The 26,179-nt window shown below is 35.1% G+C and overlaps 1 protein-coding gene across 2 annotated transcripts in view; it reads left to right on the plus strand.

Annotated features, from left to right (window-relative positions):
• The first annotated feature begins 245 nt into the window (after window positions 1–245).
• slc37a1 (solute carrier family 37 member 1) overlaps window positions 246–26,179 on the plus strand; it is a 52,046-nt gene continuing 26,112 nt past the window's right edge. The window contains exons 1-11 of one of the 2 annotated variants that reach the window (XM_087266388.1): window positions 246–442; window positions 869–1,092; window positions 7,046–7,127; window positions 11,294–11,405; window positions 11,503–11,581; window positions 13,750–13,885; window positions 14,015–14,091; window positions 16,666–16,832; window positions 17,727–17,779; window positions 23,510–23,587; window positions 23,675–23,803. In XM_087266388.1, coding sequence (XP_087122514.1) covers window positions 1,037–1,092; window positions 7,046–7,127; window positions 11,294–11,405; window positions 11,503–11,581; window positions 13,750–13,885; window positions 14,015–14,091; window positions 16,666–16,832; window positions 17,727–17,779; window positions 23,510–23,587; window positions 23,675–23,803 — 969 coding nt within the window. In that variant the 5' untranslated portion in view covers window positions 246–442; window positions 869–1,036. The remainder of the gene's footprint in view (window positions 443–868; window positions 1,093–7,045; window positions 7,128–11,293; window positions 11,406–11,502; window positions 11,582–13,749; window positions 13,886–14,014; window positions 14,092–16,665; window positions 16,833–17,726; window positions 17,780–23,509; window positions 23,588–23,674; window positions 23,804–26,179) is intronic. The other variant, NM_001007439.1, reaches the window with a different exon arrangement.

Below are 26,179 nucleotides of genomic sequence, written 5' to 3' on the forward strand. Positions count from 1 at the left end.
GAAAGATCATGCGTCACCAAAAACTTAATTTTTCAGCATTTTGACCAGTAGCGTATTAATATATTGGTTCATTAAAGTATCGACCATTCTCGATTTTAAAAGTGTAAAACAAATGTAACTTAGACCGAATCGCACATTGTAACGAGTAAAGTCTTTTACTTTGAAACAATCTTCTGCCTTTACCGCTCCTCTTTACGTCATCTCGCACCGGCTGAATGAGGAAGTAAAAGCGACGGTCGGTAGCTAAAGACAACGCTGAACCGAGCGATGGCAGATGTGGTGAGACATCCTCCTCTGTTTAAACCAAACCTTTAATATATGCTTTTATATCTTTCATAAACGCTCTCCCACTTCTGACTGATAAAACCCGTTCTTCCGACGACATTCAGCAAATGTGAGAGCAACGTTATCATTAACTTAAACCTACTGGAATAATAATAATGTAAGTTAATGTTACTCTATTTAGTCACACTATAATTAAATGTTAAACCGATCATAGTATAACTATATTTTAGCACTGTATTAGTTTTTTTCAAAATATCTTTTTGTTTCTCATAAACATTAGTTCTGCTTGTACGGTAACATGCCACGTTTTGACTTCGTCGTTTATCATGTTTGACAGTTCGGTCTTTTTTTAATATATATATATATATATATATATATATATATATATATATATATATATATATATATATATATATATATATATATTCTGAAATAAATAATGACAATATGCCATGAATATGCAATTAATCAAATTTAAAGTTTCATTCACTTCTCTTTTTGCAGAGGGCTTTTTTTTCTTTCTTTATTTATTTATTCATTCATTCATTCATTCACTTGTATCTTTGTTTGTTTGTTCTTTCAGAATGTAAAGCCACAGTTGTGACTCTTTGTAATGAAACCTTCCATCCTTCTGATCGCACCACAATGTCCTCTTGCTCAGAGATGGGTCTTGTGACCACATATCCTCCGGCGTCCTGCCTAACATCTTTATGAGATTTATTAAGCAGCTGCAAACACACACAAACCTGAAATGGCACCAGTTCCTCCTGGGATCCGTTTCCTGGCATCCTTCAACCGGGACCAGTGGTGAGTTTGAGTTTATAAACATTTGCATGCGTGTTTGGCATTGATGATCAGCAGGCTCTGATCTAGATCACCAGATTTCCACAGAGCATGTCTGTCATTATAGTTGGGCACACATCCCAGCTATCTTATTTGTTTATTGGTATGAAAGTTGATTGTGGCTTCTTTGGAACTTGTTTCCACTATTGAGAGAAGAGTTTAGCTTATTTGCAGTTCTGAATGACTTTTGTCTTACAGTAGCATGATTGATTTAGCAGTTTTTGGTAATACAGTTAGAAGAACCTATGAAGAGTGCCGGATATAAGCTAAGAATTGTGAGACATGTTGTGAGCAAAAAAAAAAATAGTTGGAGATTTGTTAGAGATGTTTTCAAAATTATATATATATATATATATATATATATATATATATATATATATATATATATATATATATATATATATATATATATATACACACACACACACAGTTATATACCCTGCTGTTTTTGTTTAATTATTTCATATTATATTTTATTTTATAATTTTATTTTATTATTATAATTTTCTTCGGTAATGTAAGCTCTTAGGTTTTTGACCACATTTTTGATATGCAGAATTATGTAATTTAGACATAATTCTGTATTGTAACTTAATGGACTCCCTTGACGCACAATGATAATAATAATATAAGCAGTTATATAAGAATTCTTTATCCTCATATTGTGTTTTTGTACCCCATAATATTTTGTTTTTTTTATAGACTAAATGGTTAAAATAGATTATAATAATCTGGAAGCATGTAAAATTCATTAAACAAAAATCATGAAATCATAGTTTAACAACAAGAAAATCTTGAACATATAATGTAATATTAAAATAACAATAATTTAACTTCATTCATTCATTTTCCATCGACTTAGTCCCTTATTTATCAGGGGTCGCCACAGCAGATTGAATCACCAACTAATCCCTCATATATTTTGCGCAGTTGATGCTCTTTCAGCTGCAACCCATCACTGGGAAAAAGTTTTACTTTTTACTGTGTAATTATTCATTCAAAATAAAATAATTTTTATGAATAATAATAATAGTATTAATATAGTAACAATAATAATGAATTATTATTGTTATCACTGTTGTTATTATTACTTTAAGAAGCAGTTTACTATACAATAGTATTTTATTTTTGCTTCAAGTTATCGTTATGAGCTGTTATTAAGATTCTTTAATTTCTGTACACAAGTGATTTTATTATAGTTGTTCTCGGAGTGTAAAATGCTGGTAAACTGATGCTGAAGAGACTTTCAAACTCTGTTGTTGGATGATGAAATAACCTTTTAATCCGCTTATATTAGATAGTTGGGTATATAGTGCGTAGGTTATAGTACATCTTTCTTTTTTTTTCCCCTGACAGCTGTAACAAATGTATTCTATAATGTGTGTGTTTAAACACAACTTGCATATTTCCATTTGCACACCTGCGTCACTCGCTCTGTTTCAGGATGGACTGTGATCAATCCGGTTTGGTTTGTTCACAGGCATGCATAGACTAAACTAGGTGTGTTGAAATTCCTATGTACCGTCAAAACCAGACAGACTAGACGTGCAGGGGACTGAAAATATGCTTTTAACTTTACCAAAAAAAAAAAAAAAAAAAGAGCAAATACAGAAATCGGTTGCATTTTGTGTTTCATTATTTGTTCTTAAAAAGGGTTTTTTTACGTGTTTGGAGTGACATAAGAATGCTAATTGTTGGCTTTGGAACATTACATAAGAAAATGCAGACCTGGCTTGCTAACAATGCTGTTAACACACAACACAATACCGTTTTCTCACCTGAAATCAAAAAAATGTTCTTGAAAAAAAATCTTGTTTTCTTTTCCTCTCCTACCTGTCTTTGCTTTTTAGGGAACCTGATATTTGTTTGGATTTTTGTTTTAATATCATGTCCAGCTCTGTACACTTGACTCTCTAGCTCCTCTCCGCCGAGACTATTTCTTCTTGCAGCCAACTGACCCTTCGCAAACCCCGCTCACTTGTCCATGTCCAACAAGTTATCAGTTTTAACCATGATGCTCCACTATCAGTTTGTGCACTCCTTAACGACATGGCAAATAATTTCTGCAAAAAATTTCATAGCTTACTGATTTCAGACAGAAGGAGACATAAAAATGTGCAATATGCATATGAGGAAGGATATATTCAGGATGTGAGCATAACTGGAAATGAAAACGAAATAAAAAAAAAAGATTGATGCTACAGCTTACAGTAGTCATGGGAAGTTGGATCATTTGAATATTACAAAATAGGGGTGCACAGTGGTCCCTCGTTAATCACGGAAGTTCATTCATTCATTAATTTTCTTGTTGGCTTAGTCCCTTCATTAATCTGGGGTCGCCACAGCGGAATGAACCACCAACTTATCCAGCAAGTTTTTACGCAGCGGATGCCCTTCCAGCCGCAACCCATCTCTAGGAAACATCCTCACACAGTCATACACACACACACACACACACACACACACACACACTACGAACAATTTAGCCTACCCAATTCACCTTTACCGCATGTCTTTGGACGGTGGGGGAAACAGGAGCACCCGGAGGAAACCCACGAGAACGCAACGAGAACATGCAAACTCCATCACGGAAGTTACTTTCTAAAAATAACCTGCAATAGTGAAATTTATGAAAAAGTCAGCTTAATTTTTTAAAATGTTACAGATATTTTAAGGCTGTAAATTTGAATGTATCAAACTAAATAATATTTTTTTTCTGTAATGGCACCCTACAGCTGTGTTGCTTTTACCTATAGCATGTCCAGGGGCCTCATGTATCAACGCTGCGTACGCACAAAAACTTTGTGTACACCAGGTTTCACGCTCGCGGTTTGATTTACTAACGATGAAATGAACGTGAGAATGTGCGTTGGTCCACGCCAACTTCATGTCTGGCGTACGCACAATTCTTGTGTGTGTTTGTTTGATTTCCATTGGCGACTACTGGAGGCAATTGTGTTAAATTGCACACTACAACGTATCTTTGAGCCGTGCAATGGCAGCTGTATGGGACCAGATCATCCGCATGTCTAGCAGGCATACAAAGTTTCCATACCATTCAGTTGACGAGATGAACATTAAAGCGCAACTTGCAGCGATCGCTGGTTTTCCCATTGTAATCGGAGCGATCGACTGCACGTACATTGCTAAAAAGGCGCCAATCTGAAGATGAATTTGCATAAATGAATCAGAAACATTTCCATTCAATAAATGTGCAAATAATATGTGATGCTCAAATACAAATCACATATTACACACATACAAGTACACAAATACAAATAACATAATACACACACTTATTAAAGATTTTGACTTGTGTTCCTCATGATGAAGAGTAGGCAAAATCTAATAAGTAGTGGGGGAAAAAGAAAAATGTATTCATCAGACGCTGGATTCAAACTGTGCACTTTACGAGCTACGCCACTCACACTGCTAATGATCTCCCTCTTTAACATTGTTGTCTCTGTTAATAAAATGGGCGGAAATCACTCAACTAACTCATTCCAACAACAAACTTGCAAAAAACACAGTTTTTCTCCAGTCTACCTCCAATAGGAGCACCTGTTCACATTCTGTTCAAAGTTTCTCTTTTTGCTTGCTTTTGCCATTTCTTTTAAGTTTGGTTTTGCCAAGGTAAGAGTCATTAGCGTATTCCTACAGAGGAGGAGGTAGGGAGGGGTTTTACGCTCGTGCATGTGCGTTTCACGTTAATTCGCATGTACAAAGAATATGCGTGGGATTCTGCGTACGTAGTGTTTCATACATCTGAATTTTTTACTGCGTATGCATCTTTGTGCATGCACAATGTTTTAGTATGATTTCAACGCAAGTCTTCATACATGAGGCCTCAGATGTTTTTACTTTTTGTGCGATGGTTATCATCTTCCTCTACTGCAGGTTTCTTTCGTTGGAAATGGAGAACATTTCGTTGACTATGGGATTGATGGGGTGAAAACTTGCAAACATTCAATAAAGCATTTCAGAGTCACACTGCTAGCGATCGAAGATTCATGTAAATTAGGCAAGCTGAACGCATTCTGTAATGTACAGGAGGCACACGGCACGAAGGAGATTGATTGACAATGGTCTACAGCCAATATGAATGCAGAACACAATGTGTTAATCAGGTCGTAGAACACAATGAGCTGTAAAATAAAACTGGCGTCGTTGTCCTGTGGCTGCCGTAGCATCATCCAAGTGGATGCTGCACACTGGTGGTGGCGTGGAGAGACCCCCTTCATGATCGTGTAACGATTTGGGAGTATGGCCATACACAATAAATGCGCTATATAAATACACATTACAGTACAATACATAATAGTACACTGAAGTCATGGTTCGGTTAATACCTCGGTTTTGGACTCACGGTTTGGTACGGATACGATACAACAGTAATGAAAAGAAATCCCCAGTGCTTGCTTTTTCTGTTTATTTTGAACATGTGGAAGTGTTTTGTCACAGTAAGCTACAGAACTGAAAATCTTCTTGTGAATGCAAAAGTACAAAATAAACCGAATAATGAAAATTAGAGCTTTATAATTACCCTATGGTATACTTTCTAAGCTTGAGCAACCTTCTCTTAACTACAGAAAAACAGTAGAAGTTCCGGTCTCTGCTTTTGAATGAGAAAACTAATACTTCCCTCCATGGGTGCGAAAATACACGTCCTCCCATGCAGGTGCAGAATGTGTGCTCTTGTTTAAGTCAGCTTTAGTCTGTTTGGTGTGTTTACAGACAGCTTTTTGGTCCAGATGGAACCAGATGTGAGCCACTGCTAGGTGACAACTCAATTGGGTTTCGTCAGTGCCAGTTGTCTCCCACTGGCTTGATGTGTACTGACATTTAACAAATAATTTACAAACATGCAAAAGCTTGCATCTTAAACAAGACTAAACTATAATACATCTATAACTAAAGCTGTCCTGGTCCAATTGCAGACAAGAGTAGGTAAGTAGTTTTGAGTTCTTGCATTTTGAGTAATCCGTTCAGCAAATGGCCGCACCATTGATGGTGATTTTTCCACACAAGCATATCCACTGCACATCACTTTTGTAGGTTTCAAGGAAGGATGAAATTGTGCATCACCCAGCCTGCTGTATCTGCTGTCTGACTTGCAAGTCCCTTTTTCTAAATTTTCAATTCAATCACCATTACTGCTCTACTATTACTTTTGGCAGAAAGTGATGGGGGAACAGAATATTGTATTATGATTGGCCGGATAGCATGCTGGTAAAGGATCAATTAACATTCAGCATTGTTTCCAACCAACCAATGAAATCATCAATTAATTTGTGCCTATGAGAAGGTAACGATTCCCAAAGCTTGTCAAAATAGCTATGATCAGTCAGTGCCAATAGCCCAGTGGTTAGTACCGAGTTAGATTCCTTGCTTAATGTCCTTTCCCGATCCTTCTCCTCTCTCTGCTCCCCATTCATTCCTTTCTCCTCTCTGTGTGTGTCCTAAAAAAATAAAGTTTAAAACCCTTCAGGATCAGAATATTGCATGCAGGTATAAATTTCAAGATCTTCAAGGCAAGCCAGCCTAGGGTTTACAACATGCCAGGGCCCTATGCATCAGTTTCAGACTACAAACCGGATCTTAGCAAGATTATATAACATCAGTGGAGTTTCAAAAGTCTCTACTTTGCCCTTTTTAGTTGACGTTAAGCAATTGTGAGACAGGCTTCCTTTAACTTCTGATTTGTTTGCTCATCAAACAAGCTCATTTGCGTAACTGAGCAGTGGGTGCGTCTGTCATTTGCGCATGCTTTCAGTATACGCCCAGCGTGCTTTTATTTTTTTATTTAATTTTTTAACTTATTTTGGCATGAATTCAGTCTTTTCTATTGTTATTGAGTATGACAAAAGGATGTTTCACTCTGAAAAGTTTCTCTTACCTTGTCCTCATTTTTCCACAGGTACAAAGCCTTCACATTTGCCCTCACTTTTCTGCTCTACACAAGTTTCCACCTCTCCAGGAAACCCATCAGCATTGTTAAGGTACAGTAACATAAGCTCTGGTAAATGAGCAACTCGCTGAAAGATACAGTTACATTTGCTGACACACCTACTTTTGGTTGAAACTTAAATTGAAGCTTTGAGTTGAATGTGATGCCAGAAAGTTAAAGAAAATTATACAAAGACAATACATTGACACGTAATTATACTGTGATGTACTTGTAGATTAAGCTCTTAATAAGTAAATGAATAAACGTTATCAGCCAGCATACATGCATAGAGTAAATAGTAAAATATATAGCATATCTTAAATATATACAGTTGAAGTCAGAATTATTAGGCCCACTAAATTATTAGCCCCCGTTTATTTTTTTTCCCAATTTCTGTTTAATGTAGAGAAGAGTTTTTTTTCAACACATTTCTAAATATAATAGTTTTAAAAACTTATTTCTAATGACTGATTTATTTTATCTTTGCCATGATGACAGTAAATAATATTTGACTAGATGTTTTTCAAGACACTTCTATACAGCTTAAAGTGACATTTAAAGGTTTAACTAGGTTAACTAGGCAGGTTTGGGTAATAAGGCAAGTTATTGTATAATGATGATTGTTTCTGTAGACTATCTGAAAAAAAAAATTAGCTTTAAGGGGCTAATAATTCTTTCCTTAATATTGTGTTTGAAAATTTAAAAAAAAGTTTTTATTCTAGCTGAAATAAAACAAATAAGGCTTTCTCCAGAAGAAAAAATATTATCAGACATACTGTAAAATTTTCTTTGCTCTGTTAAGCATCATTTGGAAAATATAAAAAAAATTAAAATAAATCAAAGGGGGGCTCATAATTCTGACTTCAACTGTACTGTATATAGCAACATATAAACTACATTATCAGTCAAAGTATTTTAATGCACTTTGTGATATTACGAGCATTTACTTCAATATTTTCTATAAAGTCAATTTAAAGGGCACCTTTGAAGAATATCATCTTTTGTAAGTTGTCTTGACAGAACTGTTTGGTATAGTGTTCCCACTGTCATATTGGGGTGATATAAAGAATGTTGTTATATTATGTCTAATAATGTAAAAATGTATAATTATATCAACAAGACAGGATGTGCACAAAGCAACTGGGATTAAAAGATCTGTTCTACTTTCTGTGATCATCAATCATTATCAAATGTGATCAAGAATGTTTCACAAGTTTAAAATGTTTTTAAAACGGTACTTGTTCGTAATAAAGTAAAGAAAGTAAAATCGCTGTAATTCATCACCACAGCCACATGACAGTACAATTACAAAAGAAGATGATTCAATGCTAGTTTGTGGACGTTAAATCAGGTTTATTTTGTACATTAACATACAGAATTGTATATTAACATAAACACGCATGCTGTGTGTGCGTGTCAACTTTGTAATGACATTGTGTGTGACTCATTGTTGCAGAAAAGGCTTAAAGTTTCTCCCCACAAATATATCAAATAACAGCTCGTACTGTAGTATTTTTCACAAACGTTATTTGAGATCTGCTTCCTTCATGTCTGTTATTGTGCTGTTTATTTGATGCAGCAGGAGATGGCACATCAGAGCCATAGAGGTTTTCTCCTCATGGGGACGGTGGGCAGGAAGAACTAGCTCATTTGCATTAAAGACACAGGCTAGAAAAACAGCTACAATGTGTTCAGAGCTAAAAATTCCAATATACAGAAAGGTATAATAAATAATCTGATAAGTGTTTTAAAATGAAACTTTACAGACACATTCTGGAAACACATAAGGCATATTTTAAATCTTGAAAAAGGGGTCAAATAGGCGCCCTTTAAAACGATGTTTGCTGTGAAAAGCTTAAACTTAAAAAAAAAAAACTTATTTTAGCAGTTGAAAGGGAAAGAGAAAATGGGCTGCAGATTTTAATAGAATATTTGAAGAGTTCAGATGCAAAAGCCACTAAACGCCACTTCCGCCAAAAATGAGCTAATGACATTGAGTGAATGCTTTAGGCACGTAGTAGATCAACAAATATTTTTTCTTCAAATCATCTAAATCGCAGCATCAGAACATTCAGAAATGACAGATTATTTGCAAAAGCCTCTAAATGCCACTTGCTTTTGACAGCAAAAGACGCTATATCCCGAGATCCAATCAGAAGGCACGAATCGAATCATATGTTTTCAATGTATACGCCGGCTTTTATGAGACAGTTTTATTTTGCTTTCTGATTTAGTTTTTAAAAGATCGTTCGAGTTCGATGAACTGGATGAGCCTGTCCGACTGTCGGTCAATGACAAATGAAAATGTCCCTTACCTCAAAACTCTGTGCATTATAAGAAAAAGAAAACATATTGTACAGTCGGAAGTGTAAAGTGCATTCATTACATTTTTGCACAGGGACGCTATGAGTCCGATTTACTAAGAATTAAATGGCAACTGTGTTTTTCAAAAGATGAAGTTAAGATGCCGTTCTTTTATCTCACATGGATGCTAAAAGGATAAATATAAGACAAAAAAAGAGACGGACCTTGTGTATAGTGAAAACGAATGAATAAAATCATCTAAAAATGTCTGTGAGACATCCCCCTTTTAAACAGAAGGCCTACCTTGTGTTTTATTTGTTAATGTAAGCTATTTTTTTATATAATGTATAAAACTTCATTATTTATATTACTTCATACTTGCCTATATGTCTAAAAAGCTTTTTATATTAATGGACAATGCATATTGATGTTTCGCAATGTTTTTACACTACATTATTTGAATCTAACAATTTTAGTTTACAATGTCTACATTGCTGTACTTGCATTAAGTCTAAATCCCAAATATCACAAATGACAACAGATCGTTCAGATTTGATTAATGTCAGTTTTATTGTTATTTATTAATGCACTTGACAGATTTCATTAATTTTTTATTTTCCTTTTGCTTTGTCTCTGGTTTATTAAGGGTTATAACCACGGAATGAACCGCCATTTACTTGACAGATTTATATATTTTTAATTTTAGGTGGTTTGTGTAATGTGTTTTATATTTGGTAAAATAACTTCTACGTTATTTTTTCAACTAATTGCAATGTCTTGTCTCGATAGATGGATTTAGAGGTTTTTGGAAAAAAGCACAAGTGGATTTAGCGGTTTTGACACAAAAGAAAATCGACCTTGTTAAAAACCCAAGAATTATCTAAAGCAGCGGTCACCAATCTCGGTCCTGGAGGGCCGGTGTCCCTGCAGGGTTTAGCTTCAACTTGCCTCAACACACCTGCCTGGATGTTTTAACTATACCTAGTAAGACCTTGATTACCTTGATCAGGTGTGTTTGATCAAGGTTGGAGCTAAAATCTGCAGGACACCGGCCCTCCAGGAACACGTTTGGTGACCCCAGATCTAAAGTCACATTTTAAAAAAAAAAGTTATTTTATTTAGCAGCTAATAACCTTTTCCATGTCGATAAAATTAAACTGTTGAACCAAATCAGAGGAGCCTGATAGAAAATGCTAGTTTACAAGAAAAGAGGTCTGATGGATTTAGAGGGTTTTGCATCTGAACCCTTTATTTGTTAATTTTTATTATTCTATTATAATCAATAATAATCATATAAATAATACTTCATATTTTTTTATTATAAATTGTATTTTATTATTGTTCATTATTCATTTTAACAGAATATTTGTTGTTTATCGTTTTTATTTTAAAAAGTCACAATATGGTAATATATTGAAATTATATTTTGAAAATTGTATGTATGGTATTGAATTGTATGTATGTATTTATTTTATATGAATTGTTCAATTTTCTACACAGACATTTTACTTTAAGTCATAAATTACATGGTTAAAGTCAGTGTTTTGTAACCATTTATACTGAAATAAATGATGAAGAAACAATGCAATGAAACCAAAGAAATAAAAGTTAAGGAAATAATGTTATTTTTATTGATCATTTCCACATGAGATGTCATTCACATAACATTTATTTAAAAATATGTAGTCAGAATTTTAAAAATAAATAATGGTTGTATTTGTACTCCATATATCTCAAAGTGCTCTTTCCTTTTTAGTATTTTCCATCACACGTTATCTCGTGTAAGTGTAATCCAGGAGTGCACTTCATCATACAGTCAGCCACCATGTGATGTCATAGCCTGTGTGAAATGATAGAAAATGGTTTTATGTTTTTGCCCATGGTGACGAGCTGATGTTGTATGTGTTAATATAGAGTGAGCTGCATAAGAACTGTTCTCATGCGGTGGAGGCTCCTACAGAGATCAGCAGCAGCAGTCAACAGCCTGGACATCACCCAGAGTTTGACTGCAGCTGGAAACCGTTCGGTAACATTTCACATATTATATTACACACAAGCAGCATCTGCTTGTCATTTTCACTCAGTACATAAAATATTTCGCATTTGTTTTTTTGTTATTGTAGACAGAAATAACTATAAGCAGTTACTTGGAGCAATGGATTATTCTTTCCTGTTTGCTTATGCCATTGGCATGTTTCTCAGGTAAGAGCAGATACAAAACACTGTTTTGTTTTGTTTTTCATTTATAGTCTGCATGAATCATGATTTGTAAAGTCTTATTTCGGTATGTTGATGTACTTCCAACTGAAACTAAATATTCAGTAAAGGTGTGGCTTTCTTTTTATGCATATACAAAAAGCTTATGTAATATTGTGAAATTGAACAATAATAATAATTGTTATCAATTATAATAATATCAATAATTGAGCAATAAATTGAAACTCAAGGATGTGCCTTTGAAGTGTGCAATATACTTTTTGAAGCATCAATATTTGGGTGTAATGAACTGTCAGGGGTGGAACAGAATTTTTGCATGTTTCATAAAAAAAAAAAATTGTGTTAGATCAATGAAAGATTTATGGGTTTGGAATAACATGGGGTAAGTAAATAATGCTAGAATTATATTTTTGAACAGACCTACCTAATTAAAATCATTAATACATGTTTTTTGCTGTTTTTCAATTAATAAACCTGTTAGTTAACAAGTTCTAAACAACTTGTTACTGTATTTTAAGGATTTATAACTATACCTAATAAATTAGTAATAGATCATGAACAAGCTGTTAGTAAATTACTTACTAAAGACTTGTTAAGTATCAGTTTATTTTTTATATGTTATCAGGACGTTATTCTAGTTGCAACTATTCTTCATTTATTAACTGTTAGTAAATGAGGAATTGTTGCAACTTTAGAATAACGTCCCAATAACACCCATAAGCTAATACTTAACACTTAACTAATATATTAACTCACACTTTACAGATCAATTGTTCATATATTGTTAACCATCTACTAACACCAGTGAAACATTGTAGAACAGCAAATGGATGGAACAAGTTCAAGCTACAGAAATTTGATGTGATTAAAAAAAATAATAATTATATATATATATATATATATATATATATATATATATATATATATATATATATATATATATATATATATATATATATATATATATAATTGCTCTTTATACCCATGGAATCATGGGAGTTCAACAAAAGTTTCACTGGTGTTTGTAGATGGTTAACAAACTATGAACAACTGATCTGTAAAGTGAGTTAATATATTAGTTAAGTGTTGGTTAATAGCTTATGTATTTTGTTATGTTGAAGTTATTCTTAAGTTGCAACTGTTCCTCATTTACTAACAGTTAATAAATGAAGAATAGTTGCAGCTTTAGAATATTGTCCCCATAACATATATAAACTATTAACTGATACTTATCAAGCCTTTATTAAATAATTTACTAAAATCTTGTTCATGATCTATTACTAATTTAATTGGTATAGTTATAAATCATTAAAATAAAGTAACAAGTCATTAGAACTTGTTAACTAACAGCTTGTAAGTTATCTATTGGCTATCTATAAGGCACAGTTATAAATAATTAACAAACTATTAATTTTTATTTAACAACTTATTTAGAACACATCAACTAAAAGTTAAGTAATGATCTATTAACTTGTTATGATGGATAGTTATTCTAAAGTGTTACCGTTTAAATGTAAAGATGCTTGCCTTTTGGTCTTCTTATAAGCTCACCAGTGGCCTGTTGGGTCATCACTGATGGCTGAACAAACTCTGGATTAGTTTAGAGTTGACAAAACTAAACCAGTGCACTCAGGCTTTGTTGGTACCATGAAGCTGATCATTAACTTTCTCTGAACCTAAATTTATGAGCGTACACAGATGAAGGCGGGACATCAGCAGCAAACAGCCAATCAAAGACTATGAAAAAGTGATGTGTTTGACATTTCACTTATGAGTCAGACCAATTCAAAAGATTTAAAGTTTAAACATTTTACATAGTGGATAATATGTTAGATATTGAGGTGCTATATATTATGTGAAATGGTGATATGTTCTCTATGTTATAATGTTAAAATATATGATAAGTTCTATGTAGTTTTTCAAAAGATTTATCTTTACATATGATGACTCAAAAAATGGTGATTTATTGTAAAATTGCTTATTACAAATATAAGTATATAAATAATCTAAAATAATTATAATTAATTTCATCTCTAAATTTTTTTTTCTAGTACGATTCCATGGGTAAAAAGAGCAATAAAACCAGGGAATCTGTCGTGTTTGTACAGGCCCCTGACAGCAGTTTGTTTATGTTTTGTTGCTATCTTTTTTAGTGGAATAATCGGAGAGCGCTTGCCCATTCGGCTTTACCTGACTGTGGGCATGTTGACCAGTGGTCTTTTTACCTGCCTGTTTGGACTGGGATATATTTATGACATTCACAGCCTTGGCTTTTATATATTTGTTCAGGTGAGTGCCATACGTAAGTCTATTAAATTTTAAAATATATATATACTGTGAAAACATTGACGTGTGTTAATTTATTAGCGTCACATAATTATTCATAAATTAATTGAATATGGTGATTTTGATCTGTAGGTTGCCAATGGTTTGGTTCAGACCACTGGTTGGCCTAGTGTGGTGACTTGCATTGGTAACTGGTTTGGCAAGGGCAGGTGAGCAGCATTATATTTTCTACTAACATTATTATTCAGTAAATCTCACTAAAGATAAGTGCAAATTTCGTGTGTGAAATTTTTTTGTCAACAACATTTTTGCACAATAATACAAAAGAAATACTGAATGAGAATCACTTTTAAATGAGAAAAGCTTTGATGAAAATGTACTTACATTTTCGTCAACTAATAAAGGCAAAAATAAAATAGTTGGACAGGGAGAGTTTTTACCTACACCATCTACCCAACAGGACATGTGCGATCATTAGCTGCAGTGTTGTGGGTTACGCATTACAAGTAACGCAAGTTACATAGTAATATTACTTGTCTATGTAACGAGTAAAGTAGCGCATTACTTTAAAAAAAAAAAAGTAATAATATTTAAGTTACTTCTTTTTTAATGTAATGCAAGTTACTTTTTTAGTTTAATTAGTTAGCTTTTAAAAAATAAATTGCTGAATTCATTGAAGAAAAGGAAAATGTTTAGTTTAGTCTTTAAAAAAAAAGTTTTACTTATGAGAATAGTACAAAAGTAGCAAACACATTGCCTTAAACTTTTAATAATCTGTATATACGGTATACAGCTCTGGTCTCATGAAGTTCTCAGATTACATTGTCCTAAAATATTTTTAAATTAGTTTTTTTAGGTAAATAAAGGTTATACAGGGTGTTGGTAATTGTAGAGCTCTTCTATTCAAATAGAAAGAAAAAAAGCAAGTTCTGAAAGAAATCAAACCTAAGCCAGGTAATAAAAAGTAACACAAAAGTAACTTAATGCATTACTTGTAGGGGTGTCACGATTTCAATTTTTATTCGAAATTGATCGAAATTTATGCTCAACTTCGATTATCGAATCAAAAAATAAAATCGTCGATGCTGCCACGCCCCCATGTCACGTTAGCTTGGCTTGCCAAGTGGGAAAAAAACATGCTTGTTAAAGTGCTTGTTAAACTGCAGACGCAGGAGACCCGTCAACAGAGTTTAAATCCTCTCCTCTTTCAATGAAGTCGCCGGTGTGGAAGTATTTTTGATTTCCTGTTAGTTATGTTGACAACGTTCGTGTTGTCGACAAAAAAAACACAGTTTGCAAGCTCTGCTATGTACGTATTACGGTTGGGATGATAGACGATGGACGCATCGCGATCCTCCGCCCTTCACCCGTTACAAATCCGCTCGCGAAAAATACACACTCAGGCCCTGTTTACACTAATATGTCTTTGTTTTTAAATGGCATTTTAGAACGACAACAATCCACATCCACACTGGCGTGTAGCATTTCTGAGCAGCCCTCCTTCCTCACTACCGCTGAAAACGCACATCACGTGACCACACACACTCATTCACACACAGATACAGACGCACACACATTGTCATGCGCTCGAGACAGCGGGTCAAGGCAGTCAGCGGGTCAGTAGACTGCTTCCATCTTTTACTTTCACACAAGTACTTAGTCTTTTTAGCGAACACCTCAGATACTGTTGGCTAGTTTCTGTTGGTTGTGTACCTTTTTTACCGACGCCATTATAACGACACAGATCACTGCCTATTCATGAGTCCCGCTGAAAAAAGTGATTGACAGGTGGTAATTATGTGTGTAACTTACCTTTATTTATTTACTGTATGATTTGTTTATGGGTAAAACAAAGACCATGCAAGTCAGGTAGTTTAAACGGTAGGCTACTAATAATTAATTTGTTATTAATTAATTAATTATTCATAATCGAAAATCAAATAGAATCGTGACTTTAGAATCGAAAATGTAATCAAATCGAGGATTTGGAGGATCGTGACACCCTTACATACTTTTTTTATGGCAAGTAATTAAGTAACGCAACTAGTTACTTTTTGGGCAGTAACTCAATATTGAAATGCATAACTTTCAAATGTAACTTTCCCCAACTCTTATTAGCTGTGCACCTGGTTAAACATCCAAAAAGTGTCAATGTGCAGGGGAAGACATGCCAAGAGTAGTTTTAAATAAATCCAAAGCACATTTCAAATGCACTTCTGAGACAGCGCAAAACAGATATATTTTTTAGCAAAGACTGTCAGTTTTAGCTGTCAGTCACTGCGGGTGATTTTTCACCTCAGACCATTTCCTGTTTATTAATACTGTATGCCAGTGGTGTTTATAAACTTTAAGTTGGACAGCACACAATACACTTCTAAACTAATACAACTAATAGTCCTATAATGTAAAATTCCCACAACACTCACCGTGGTTTACTTTTGAGCAACTTTTGAGTATGCAACTGAAGCAAACTAGCAACTTTGGAGCAAGTAGCTGAAGCAAACTGTTAATTACATGTTTTATATGTAATTTTGGATTTGTCAACAATAATAATGGGACAGCTTAGTTCAGATTTTGTTGTTAATTTTGAAATGTGTGATTTCATTGAAAGTCCGGTGATTTCATTATTCCCCCATTCGTTTAGATAGGACGTTGGTCTTGAATGAGCTGCCTGAGGGGGGTTGTTAATATGGTAGCTGAGTGAACAGAATTTCTTTTCTGTTCTTAATCCCTTTTTAGTCATAAGATTAAGATTAAACTTAATAAAAATTTGCTGTTAAAAGGAGAGGCCTCATCATGGGTTTGTGGAATTCTCATACATCGGTGGGCAACATTCTGGGTTCTTTGATTGCTGGATATTACGTGTCCTCTAATTGGGGTTTGTCCTTCATCGTTCCTGGAGTGATCATTGCTGCCATGGGTGTCATCTGCTTCTTCTTTCTAATAGAGCGTAAGTGAATTTGATGTCTTCCTCTTGCATTTGTGCATGTCCCTATAGGTGAAGAATTGTGACAAAGCAATAGCTAATAGGGTTGTCAGAAGTATCAAGTTCGTTACCAATCGGTACTGACATTTAAAAAAAAAAAAAAAACAAGCTCCCATTTCCTGCTAGCATTTAAGTGCTGTTGCAACAGCACTGACTGGCCATTGTGTTCATGTGCTCAACATACATAAATCCTTCCAGAATTGTGTAATTTTGATAAAAAGTAAACAGAAAAACTGTTTCAATTTTTATTTTATTATTATTTCTGTATGTTATCTTATGTGTTATTTATTGATGTTGATACCTTTTTATTGTTAACTTATTTTTAGAATTAGAAAATTTATATTTATAAAATGTTGTAAACTGTTTTTTTTTTTTTTTTTTTTTTTTTTGCCATGACATAGTCAGAGAAGCTGATATGGCAATATCTGTGATTAAGTGTGAAGGTCATTGTTTACCCATCTTCACCACTGTTCACTAAGTGCAAACATAGATGCTGTACATGAACACTGGAGCGTTTCAGTGACACGTTGATCAGTCGCTCATATGTCAACTAATAGACTGATCAGCTGATTGACGCAGATTTGAAATGCTCCAATGTTGGTGTATCAGTGTTTGTACTTTGTGTACAGCAATGAAGAGTAGTAAACGATGACCTTCATGGCCAACCACAATCATATCTGTTGAGCACAATGACCAATCAGGGGTTATTCAAGACAGCAGCTCTAAAATGTTAGCAGGAGACGGATATTGTTTTTTAAAATTTGTTTTAGTATCGAATGGTACAGAACTCGATACTTTTGACAACCCTTTTGACAATATGATTGATGAATGCTAATGCCACCTTTTCTGTATTAACAGACCCTAATGATCTAAAGACCGCCAGTACTCAGAGCTCAGCTCCAAGCAGTCAGGTTAGTCCACAGTTTATTCATATTCACTCATGTTGACCTATGTGGCTGTACTGTATTGTAAACAACACTGTGTTTGGAGTCAGTACAGTACATGTATTTTTCCAGGAACAAATGAGCACTGTTGTTGAGAAGGGATGCAACCGTAAATCCATAAATAGGTCAAGGAAGGTGTCAAAACAGCTTTATACTTGTTCACACATTTGTCTTGTTGTAGTGCGAGCATAGACCAGTACCGTTTATGCAGTAGGCATATCGGGACTAGGTGGTTATCATTGCTACACACTGAAGTGGCACGCAAACCTCAAATTTTGGTATGGAAGGCAGTTTTGGTATCCGAGCAGCATAGAAGAGCAAAGAAACTCTGGCCCCGTTTACACTTGTGCGTTTTAGTTTTAAAACGGCGTTGTAGAATGAAAACGATCCGCGTCCACACTCGCGTTTTACCCAGCGTTTCTGAACAGCTCTCCGTCCACACCAAAACGCTGAAAACGCACATCACGTGACCACAGACACTCTCGGGCAAGCGCTCCAGTATTTCTACCCAGATGAGAGCTCTGCTTGTCGGACTGCTCATCAAGCATCTCCCGCTGGATCTAATCTCACTATATTTGCTAAACGTGATATTTCATTCATGTTGTTGTCTTTATCTAATGACATAGGCCAATTCCCTGACTTTGGTCATTGGAATCTATTAAGTTACTTGTTCACGGGTAACATGTTTTGTTTAAGTGCAAAGATAAGTTAATGATTAATCCAGGTACATTGACTGATCGCTTGCCTTTATTTCCTACAATGTATAAACTTATTGTATGTTATACTTTTATAATTATCAATTATTAAAACTGATATTCAGCAGAAGAGAGGGTGTGTTTCGTATTTTCACTGAAATTGAAAGGAGGCAGTTGTTATCGGCTCCATTTTGTTATAAAGATCCACACAGTGAAGATGACGCTCATATATGCAGCACGACGCCTCAACATTTCTGCTGTCAGTTAAGTTGCTAATATTAAAAAGAAAATAGGCAGTTTCTTAAATCATGTTTACATTTTATTGTTGAGAAAGGGAAACAACGTAGCCAAGGTGATGTGAATGAAGTTATAAAGTACACTGTTCCCTTTGAAGATTTACCCGTGTCCTTGGTATGTTTTCCATATCAAACTGAGAAGGGGGATACTGCAGCCTTGATCAAACTTGCGAAGTCTGAACTTATAAGAAGAGGATGCGAGACTGAACTGTGTGTGGGCTACTTAATATTGAGGAAAAGCCCCAATCAGATAGTCGAACGTTTGCAGCCCCGCCTCCGTTTTCAGATGTCTCCGTCTTTCCCCATCCACACTGAGACGGAGCAGCAGCGTTTTAGAATGAAAACGGCCTCTCCAGCGTTTTCAAAAAGCTCCGTTTTCGGCGCTCGAGAACTCCGGCGTAGTGTGGACGGATGGCGTAACCGTAGCAAAACTTATGCGTTTTCAAACTAAAACGCACTTGTGTAAACGGGGCCTCTGAGTGTATGCTTTTAACTGTTGTGTTCGCTCTGCTGTGGCCATGACTATCCAACAAGCAGATGTCGTTATTATTGCTAACATAGGCATTCGCATCAATAGCAATGCATTAATCCACATTACGCATTATTCTACAAAATAACAGTACTAAATACTGCCAAATACAAATATAGTCCATGTTTGTAACAGCTAGGCATTGCGTTTTTTAAAATTTAAGGTAGGTCCTTTGTGTCTCCGGAATGTGTTTGTAAAGTTTCAGTCTCAAAACACCCATCAGATTATTTATTTTACCTTTCTGTATATTGGAAATATACAAAATATACAGAAAATATTTGTTGCCTGTGCCTTTAATGCAAATGTGCTGGTTATCACTGCCCATCATTCCATATGTGCGAGTCAGAGCTATTGCGTGTACTGATGCTTGTAGCCTCTTCTGTTGCGTCTCACCTCAGGTAAACAACACAGTGACAGACAAGAATGAAGCAGATCTCCCTTACGTAAGAACTTTCCCAAGGGTTATTTGATATGTTTGTTGTGGAATTACTTTAAGCCTTTCTGCAACAATGAGTAACACACAATGGATACACATTAATATCCACTGCTGTATGGACATCCATTATGTTAATGTACTGTACAAAGTAAACTTGATTTAAGTCCATGAACCATGAAGCATCGTATAATTCAGTTATATAATTATAACTGTTAAAATTGTACTGATTTGCAGCTGTGGTGATGAATTACATAGCGATTTTACTATCTTCATTACAAACGTGCACTGTTTTAAAAAACATTTTAAACTTGTAAAACTTATTCTTGATCACATTTGATGATGATCACAATGAGCTGAACAGAACTTTTAATCCCAGTTGCTTTGAGGACATCCTGTCTTGTGGATATGGTTATACACATTACTGTGGAGACATGTTAATACGCAGCTGTCAATCGATTTGGTGGGCGGGGAAACCATACTCCTACGCCACATTGTTGTGGGCCTCAAAATGTGAGGGATTTTTAAATCCTATTTTTAACGTTAGAAAATTTAAAAAGAGAGACGTATTATGTTTATATCACCCCAATTTGACTGTGGAAACATTATTCCTACACACAGCACACAGTTCTGTCCAAACAGCTTCAAAAAGCTGTCATCATAGGTGGGCTTTATTTTATTTTTTAAATAAATTGATAAATAAAATTATATAAGAATAGCGAATTTCTATCCCCTAAAAAATAAAGGCCAGGCTTGAATGGTCTGAGCACAGTCAACAGCACAGCATGCCATAATTTTTAATGATTGTAAGAAATTTGCCCAAAAAGCAATTAACCACATAAAACAAAAGCACAAATGTGTCATATATGCTACAAGTTCAATAATATAGAAGTAATATAAATTCAGAAATATTATATATTAATATAAATTCAGTGGCTGGAATTTGCAGATACCAGTCACTCAAGTGACCACGCCTTTCATTATGCAGACATTTAAAGCTTAATATAAATTAAACAAATGAGATCTTTAAAAAAGTACTTCCTTACACTTGTCACGAAGGGCAATATTAGCTCTATAGACCAAAGCCATTTTTTTAACCTTTTAGTAAACTTGGGCCTTTTGACATGAGGAGTCTATAGGATTGACTCTCTTTTGGAGCCAGCCTCTAGTGGACATTAGATGAATTGCAGTTTCTCATACAATTTTATACATTTTTATCTCTGTTTGGATGTAGTAAAACATAGAAACTTGAGTAGTAGCAGAAACATCTAAGTCATGTTTGCATTTACTTCTGTCTTTTGCCATAATTCTAACTATGAAATCAGGTGAAAATCTGTTAAAAATTGAATAGTTTTGAAAACCAAAACTGAGTTGTTGTTGTTGTTTTTGGCTTTTATTATCAATATGTCAGTATATTGGACTTTAGGTTGTCTAGTATGAGTCAAAGTAATGATAAAATTCACTTTTAATAGACATGCATTTAAAACTTGGTCTGTAAGCTTCACCAGTGTGGAATATGGATTTTTGATGACCTCACTCAGCCCTTTACATGTTTGATTTGACTGCAAATGCATGTGTGTTTCAAGTATGGTCTTTCTTGACTGCACTGTAATTTTGCAGGTGAGAGAATCTATTCTAATACTGTAGACATTTTCATCAATATGCTGAGAACCATTCCAAACAAATCCATAGACATTGTTAAAATATCAGATTCTGTGTTGTTGGTTCATTTCAGGTGATAAAAGTGAAAAATGAGACTTAATATGTGCCGGAAACCTAGAAAAAAAATATATATTTTTTTTTCCCTACTGATCTGAACAATGGAAGAGAGAGTGTGTGTGTCATTTCCACTTAAGTTGCCTTTTCCCAGCACTCTGAGGTCAGCTCGGTTCGATAACATGACGCATCGATGCTCAACAGCAGTCGCTATGACAACAGCGCTGTGATGCGTACACCTGCAAGTCTCAGTAGAGCGAGGCAAGAGTTCACATTTCTGAAACGCTTCATCAGGCTTATGTTGATTTAAGAGTAACAGAAACATTCGGGATGGAGAATGACTACTTGAAGATTTCAAGAGCTACGATTTGTAGTGTTTTACCACCACGATTCTTGATTCTGCATCATTATTTATCCTAATGCCTCCTGTTTTTTTGTTAAGCATTACTACATGTTGATAGTGATTAATTATTTACAAGTTAGGAGGTGTTATGCCAGAGTGGCACAGTGTAAAACATGCTGCCAGGAGGAATTGTGCCATTCGCTCTGTTGTTGCTGCAGATTCTCTGATTATGATTCTATGCACAATTATAATATATATATATTTAGTCACCGGCCACTGTGGCTAGTAGTTTTCCAATGTTAATTGCAATGCTGTATTTTCACTAGCCACAATTTTGTTGTTGGGAAAATATATTTTATATGCATAAATTTGACGTTGACATGCTAAAATTACTTGATTTAAATTTTGTGTTATGTCCACATGCGTCCTCATTCATCTCACTTATTGTGAGTGGAGTATGAGCTTGCGCAATGAGCATGAGCAAAGGAGTCATGGTTTCATAGTGTTATATTGCAATTAGTTTGTGTTTCACATGACTTTTTAGAGCTCAAAATTAACGATTTACCAAACTTATCTCTATAACCATACTAAACAATAATTATTTCTTAGCCACAAATTTTTAATGTGTCAAAACAAGCAAAATATAGCTGTATACTATACTTTTTATTTAACAAAACTTTTCGTAAAAAAGAAAGAAAAGCAATTGACTTTTAAAAAATAATGATTGTCATGTATCAAAATAAGCACAGAAATCTGTCGTGGCTAAAGATCTCTTGGATCACCAGTTAACTGCACATAAATGGAGAGTTCATCTCCCATTAAAGCAATATTATAAAAAAAGATAATTAAACCATTTTAACAAAAATGAAAGCAAATAAAACCGTAGGCAAATAAAAGCAGGTAAAACATACCGTGAGTGATAATGAAAGGATGATCACATGCACACGGTTAACTTTAGGCAATTTAATAATCTGTTCAAAGTGAAAGCAACCGGTGCTGCTTACAAAAAGACACATTTTGACCTCTTAAAAGCATCAGGACTGTGGATGCATGTTCATCACTTTTTGTCTAGTTTATTTGAAAAAGAACCAATGACAGTTGCGTTTCCAGAACCTGCTCCAGACATGGTTGCTTCACGATTCGGGTGTGTGCACGCGTTAAGAAGTCACGCGCATCACATCAGCTGTTAGCGCGAGTTATTATCATTCTCTCATTTGGTATTCAGTTGCTTTCTTCTGCTTGCGTGATCACAGTTATTTTACTTATCGATTCTAAGATCACATTTGCATGCGTATTGGGTCATCCTTATATTGTCAAACCAAAGTGGCTAGTGGGATTGTCTGTTTAACCCGCCAAAGCTGAAATCTACCCGCATTTGGTGTTAATGTAAAGCCCTGTATATTAAACATACTTTTCTAATGCCCGCGAAGTACATTCAAATGTTGTACCAACTCGAGTAGTTAGTGATTTCTGATGCATCTATCAGCTGTCTTCATTATGCTTGACTTGTTTACTGTTGGTTGCTAGGTTAACAGTATTGTCAACCGCTCTAACAACTTGATAAAAACACGCCTAATTCACATTTGGGATTTAATTTCATTTTTGCAAACTTTCGAAAGATTTGCTTCATGTTAGAATGTATATCCAGCTACATAACTCTAAAATCATTCAATGTTTTCTTTCAGAAATTTCATAAAAGCTGCAATGGTGTGAATGGACACAAAGACCTTTACCTGCAGTACAAGCCAGGAGCTAAAGCACAGGTTTGTCATTGCGTTTTAATCTCTGTTTCTCTTCTTTATAGTGTTCTGTGCTATCTCTAATTGTCGGCCTGTCTTGTGTTTATTCAGAGCTGGGACACAGAGCTCCTGCTGGGTCAGGAGAGCATTGGAGTGTGTGTTCCTGTGCAGCAGGTGGTGGTGGTGAAAAGTGAAGCAGAACCATCCGCTATAAGCTTCATGGGAGCTTTACGCATTCCTGTGAGTGCCATCAGACAAATTCAGTTGCTACATTTACACTTTTTTGCTTAACCATCCAGGCCGCGTTTCCACTATCGCTCCTAAAGCGAGCGAGCAAGGGCGAGCCAAGGCCAGTGGCGTTTCCACTGTCACTTCTGGGGCCTAATCGGGCCAAATCTGAGCTTTCTTGGGGCCAGCGGCCAGCCTTTTTCGGCCCGCCGAATACCTTGGGCCAAAGAAAGCCAATTGGGGCTTCAGGGCGGAGTGAAAGGAGAGGCAGAGTGTGGACAGCTTTCCGATCGCACACGAGTACATGTGCCAAACAAATAAATTAATGAGGGAAAAAAAACATCTAGCCTTATAGGCTGGGGTCTTTTTGCATTTGATCGCCCTTATGTTTCCCTTTTAAATGTAAGGCTGTTGCATAAAATAATAAAGTTTTAATTTATAAGTGACTTTTAAATAACGCATAATCTTTACACCATATTAAAGACACAGCAGACAGTAAAGGTTTTCAAGAGTTTTTGTCAAGTTTAAAAGGTGTGTTTGTGCACATTTAGATGCCTGTATGTGTGTGTGTGTGAGACCGAGGAAAAGTGCACTCCCTTCACAGCTCTGTTCACGCGCTGCTTTTTTCTTTTTGTTATTTATTTTGGAGATAATACACAATATGAATACAACAGAAAGACATAAAACTTTACAAATTTCATGTCCACGTTTGTAGCTCAAAACAATAGTGTCATATCTTCATAAAATAGCCTAAGCTATATTGAAATAATTTAAAGAATTACAATTATTGGATAATAAAATCGCATTAAATAAATAAACCAAAACAAAAGCTAAACCTATTCAGGTATATACAATAGCCTACATACATCAAACCGTTTTAAAGTCATAATTTTAAATATTTTCTAAAAACAATAAACGCCGAAGAAGGTTTAAAATATTATTTATTAAGTATTTAGAAACGATGATATTAATCAAATCATGCAAACAGAGCATTTTTTGGGTGAGTGAAAGCAGAATCTAGGAGACCTTTTTTCTGTAGGCTAGGCTATCTTTTTTTCTTTAATACATGAAGAGCTTTATTAGTCGATAGCCGCTGACTGCAACGAAACATAGTCGGTCGGCGAGTAAATGAATATGATGAATGAGAACACACAGACCCGTGCGTATAGACATATAATGTAATGCTGAACAGTAATGGGTCATTTGTTTGTTTCGGTTGTCTTTATTTGAATGGTTTCGTTATGATGTGATGGTGTGCATTATCTGCCTGATTCCCGCTGAAGTGGGTGGGTTGTGTGACGTTTTGAATTCGGGGGACGTTCTGGGGGTGGGATTTGTGTGACGCGCTGCAAGCTACTAGCCTGACTGTGGAAACACAACATGATTTCGGCCTCACTGCTTAACCTCCCGGGCGATTGGCCCAGCCCGCCCGGCCCGATTAAAGCCCTGGCTCGCACTGGCCCGACAGTGAAAATGCGGCTATTGATACAGTTTCATTTTGTTACGGTGTTGTAATAGTGGAGCTCTTTGGAATGATTATCAGTATAGATGAACCTATCAACTGGCTGTCATCTGGTTAATTCAATGGAGCTCTTTGAAATTAATGTTATTTGAGACCTGTGGAGTGACCTGCAGATGACTCGAGACGTTTGCAGTACAAGCCAAGGATATAGAAAAAATTCCTTCCAAGTTATTTTAAAAATATTTGCTCCATGGGTAAAGAAAAGCTGCTAGACCTGTCAGTCAAAATTGCTTGCAGAGAAAGCATATGTTAAAGAAGTACAAAAATATACATATACAGACATCTTTTAAAAATAATATTAGATTAAAAGGGGACATATTATGCAATAATGATTTAAAAGCACAGTTGACAACAGTGTGTGAATGTAGCCAGCCTCTAATAGTTATCTATTCTTTTAATAATCACACATAATATAAACATAAACACTTTGATTGACATTCTCCCTTTGTCCATGTCATTGAAAGGCGAAAGCCCTCCCATTAGTTACGATCTTATTAGCATAAACAGCCCTGACTAATAAGCAACCGTCCGTTATTAGAGTTTTCACAACATACCTGCTGAAGATAACGTCAGTGACCAAATGGATTATAGATGTTGAGTTTTAGGATGCACAAGTAAACCACATATTCTCCATAGACTGCCTTCTGAGATACTTTCTTTGACTTTTTCAGTTTTTCACAGAGATAGCGTTAGGCTTGTTTTGAATCTGCACCTTTGCTGATGCATAGGCATTTGGAGCTCCGCCCTCTTTTGAAAAGAGCACAATTTCATTTAAATTTGAAAAGCACAATAAATTTGAATTTAAAGCAACCATCATCAAATGGCGCAATTTGGATCAAAGCCTAAAAGGACCAGTTTCAAAGAAT

Source organism: Danio rerio, chromosome 9 (genome assembly GCF_052040795.2).
Source record: "Danio rerio strain M-AB ecotype USA chromosome 9, GRCz13ab, whole genome shotgun sequence".
NCBI lineage: Eukaryota > Metazoa > Chordata > Actinopteri > Cypriniformes > Danionidae > Danio > Danio rerio.